Genomic DNA, 3,356 nt, shown 5'->3' with positions numbered 1-3,356 from the left:
TACAGGCAAAAGAAACAGGTAAGTATACTAAATAAGAAACAATCTATTTTGCCTTTAATTTGCAATGACTTCAGTATGGATTCTTGCTAACAAATGCACTCCTCTTATGTAGTAATATACGTGTATATGTAAAAACATACTTCCCAATTTTACAACGCTTGCTTTCCTTTGTACTATGGCAAAAGACAACATTTCTAGTTCATTCTTAAGACACTTCAAGGCACTTTCCAAAAATAACTTTTTTCCTCTATCAAGCAGTACATCGGCGGTTATATCACGACAAAGCTTGGCAGTCAGTGATTTAACTCTTTTACGTTTATCCTCAACGGTGGAGTATCTTTGAATTATCTTTTTTGACAGGGCAGAAAGATAGTCTTCAGTCTCAACACACGAGATGTTTACATTTGATGTCAATAAAGAGGTATCGGTTAAAGAGGAGGTCAAAACGTACAATTCCTCTTCTTCGGCTAAATACGTGGAAGGAGCTTTCCATTTCTACAGAAACAGAAAAAAATATGATATACTGCACAGTCGTATTAAATTATGCCAGCAAGTAAAACCCGGTTACCTTTTGCAATACGTTGAACTTCACTCTTCCACTGCAAGAAATCAACGTGGTTCGGAGAGAGATTTACGCCAGAAACCATTTCATCAAGTTCTTTCCTTGTATTTTCTTGAGCTTCTATATACTAAAAAGAAAATAACTTATCAGGATGACGGCTGTTAGTAGCGTTATTTGGCCGCATGTACAAAATAGTTTTTGAGAAGCAACCTTTGCATATCTCTTGCAGAGGGAGCTGGACAGATCACATATTTTCCGTTTATTCCACGCAAGAGCATGTTCAGTTATGAGTTCTTCTCTTGCTAAAATTGTCAAAAAAGCACATACATAGCATGACACATCAATTGAAAACCATAAAAAATGTTCCAGTAACTTGAGACCAACGTGGACGATAGCTACGTTATATGGATAATCGTTCTATCCAACAAATAAAGTCTACAATATAATTAAACATATTTTATAAACTTATTTTAAGTAACACTTACACTCGGGTAACATGTACTTTGTAGTGTTGGCCAGTCTCGAAAGGTAACTATTAATCTGCTCAACTTCCTCTCCTGTGGAATATGCAGAACCTTTTTGCCACCGTCCTCCCCACAATACCTTAAAATAAGACGAGTTTGGAAATTCTTGTTTATAAGAAATTCATTAATGTCTGAGTAGACAATACTGAGAGTGAACATCGATATACGTATAAGTACACAGCCAGCATTCATTATAAAAAACACATGATACCAGTGTACCTGGCATGTCCAATTATGTGCTTTGGCATGCATCACAGATAAAGCAGGTTTTATTTCGTGAGCATTTGACTCATCCGACTTTGATGCCTTCACTGCCCACTTCCAATATTTACATATGATATCTTGCCAAATGTATTTAACATTGTTTGGAATCATTTTGTGAACATGGATGTAATTAGAGTAGCCATAAATCTCTCCGAAAATGTTTACAGCCCACTGAGCAATTGCATGCCGGCAACCTGCAATTTCCAGTCCTGTTTCGTCTAGACGACTCTTTCGTTTTCCTTTATTTCCAGCAGCTCGCCAATTACTTTCACCACATTTCCCGTCATCAGAAAAGTTCTGTAACACAAAAGATTCAAATTCGAACCATGATCGTGGAAAAACGAACATTTATATATTGATTCAGAAAAGGCTAAACTGTCGATTTTATTATTTATTACAATGAATACAATAGCCAAAATGCAAAACCAAAAATAATGAATAAATATCATTATCAAAAGGGTAAGCATTGAGTTATAGTGAAAAGAGCTTTACTCATGTAATGGTGTATTGTACTGAACTGTACAAAACATTTCAACATCAGTGCAAAGCATGACCTCCAAATTACCCGAACTTGGGGAGTGGAATAAACCTTTCTAATATGCTCTGAAACATGTTCATTCGAAGAAATAAAAAGATCTCCATAGTAAGACTGACTTTGTTCTCTATAAAGAGAGAAAACAAGAGTTTACATTATGAAAGGCTCCTTAGAATGTGTAAAATTACAGAGTTTGACATAATACCTTCCTGAATGTTTATATCGGTATAACTTCATGTTGCCATCTACATGACAGGAGTGTTGGTTGGATGAGCAACTAGGACAAAACATCCACTCTTTTCCCTGGGCTTTTCCACCTCATAATTAAAATATTTCCATTCTCGAAAGGCTTTTGTGAACGTTCGTGGATTTATTGATCCAAACTAAAAATTGAAAGAAAGTAGAAATCACATAGAAAAAAATTGTAGACTTTTGCCACACATACATATACATTTTTTCATGAATTTGGATGTTTTCCATAACACTAGTGACAATGGTAATTGCTTTACACAAAAAACTATGTACAATGCTGAGAGTTTACACTTAGTAATGTGGCATACACACAAAGTATTTATGTACGCACCCTTCCTTTTGAAACACTTATGTCTTCCAATGATCTAATAAAACTGGACTCAGAACAACCTGGCATTCTCTTTTGCATTGTGTTCCACAGCAGAAATAAATCCTGTGAAAATAACACATTTAAAGACTTTGGATTTGCTGGCCAGTAGCCATTACCAAGAATATCTGCAAGTGTCGGCATGAAGAATGCTGAACAAGAAACACACTTGAATGATGTACTGTTTATGTCAAAGCGACCTAACAATAGAAAAAGATTAATAAACATGATAACTAAAAAGACATTATGTACATAGGATGGCAGTTTACTGTATACATGTAACTATTACAGTATGTAAGAAGAATACTACAGTAAATTAATGAGTAAATTATATAGTAGTCCTTCACAACACTGATGAAGAAGGAAATCAAAAATGTTTAAAGATTAATGTCAACAGTTGTCGGTTTAATAAGATTACATTTTATTGGAGCAAACACAAAATTTTGCATGTTCAACGTTGCAAGTATAAAATACTTTGTACATTACCTTGTGTTGTACAAATAGTCAGCATGTCCTTACTGGGCACGGAGTGAAAGGTTGATTTTCTAGAGCAGCCATGACAAAACTTTTGGACAGGATGCAAAGAAACATAGCAATCTAAGAAACAAATATAATAAATTTTCATCATTAGACTGGGAGATAAAACCTTTTTTTGTATAAATAATAGAATTATATCACCCCAAATTATATACCTATAAGTAGCTACATATGTAGGTTGATTTTGACATCAGTTAGCATAGTGCATATGACATTTAACATACTTTTACCATATTTACATGACATACCAACTTCAATTATTTGTCCATTTTTATCCAATGAATGTGATGGCTGAAGTGGTCTGAAATGATTACC

The 3,356-nt window shown here is 34.4% G+C and overlaps 1 protein-coding gene and 1 long non-coding RNA gene across 2 annotated transcripts; both read right to left on the bottom strand.

The window, feature by feature from the left end:
* Positions 1–523: 523 nt before the first annotated feature.
* LOC124457707 lies at positions 524–2,198 on the bottom strand. The gene is made up of 6 exons (XM_047007905.1): positions 2,091–2,198; positions 1,916–2,012; positions 1,306–1,647; positions 1,048–1,165; positions 773–864; positions 524–689 (listed from the first exon to the last, which is right to left on the bottom strand). The coding sequence occupies exons 1-6, from the start codon at positions 2,174–2,176 to the stop codon at positions 537–539; spliced, it is 888 nt and encodes a 295-aa protein (XP_046863861.1). The 5' UTR covers positions 2,177–2,198; the 3' UTR covers positions 524–536.
* A 452-nt stretch (positions 2,199–2,650) lies between these two features.
* Positions 2,651–3,356, bottom strand: LOC124457710. Its single transcript, XR_006952744.1, has 3 exons — positions 3,290–3,356; positions 2,991–3,101; positions 2,651–2,704 (listed from the first exon to the last, which is right to left on the bottom strand). It is a non-coding gene; the product is annotated as an uncharacterized LOC124457710 (long non-coding RNA).

The sequence above is a fragment of the Xenia sp. Carnegie-2017 genome, unplaced genomic scaffold (assembly GCF_021976095.1).
Source record: "Xenia sp. Carnegie-2017 unplaced genomic scaffold, XeniaSp_v1 HiC_scaffold_6, whole genome shotgun sequence".
Classification (NCBI taxonomy): Eukaryota; Metazoa; Cnidaria; class Anthozoa; order Malacalcyonacea; family Xeniidae; genus Xenia; species Xenia sp. Carnegie-2017.
Note: the sequence above shows the minus strand (reverse complement) of the source record. Positions and strands in the feature narration are given on the sequence as shown.

Excerpts from the sequence above, each read along its gene's own strand:
- LOC124457707 (XM_047007905.1), bottom strand. The coding sequence starts at position 2,176 with ATGTTTTGTCCTAGTTGCTCATCCAACCAACACTCCTGTCATGTAGAT. Across the intron at positions 1,166-1,305 it reads CACATAATTGGACATGCCAG|GTATTGTGGGGAGGACGGTG; the intron begins GTACACTGGTAT and ends TCTTATTTTAAG. Across the intron at positions 865-1,047 it reads AAAGTACATGTTACCCGAGT|CAAGAGAAGAACTCATAACT; the intron begins GTAAGTGTTACT and ends TGACAATTTTAG.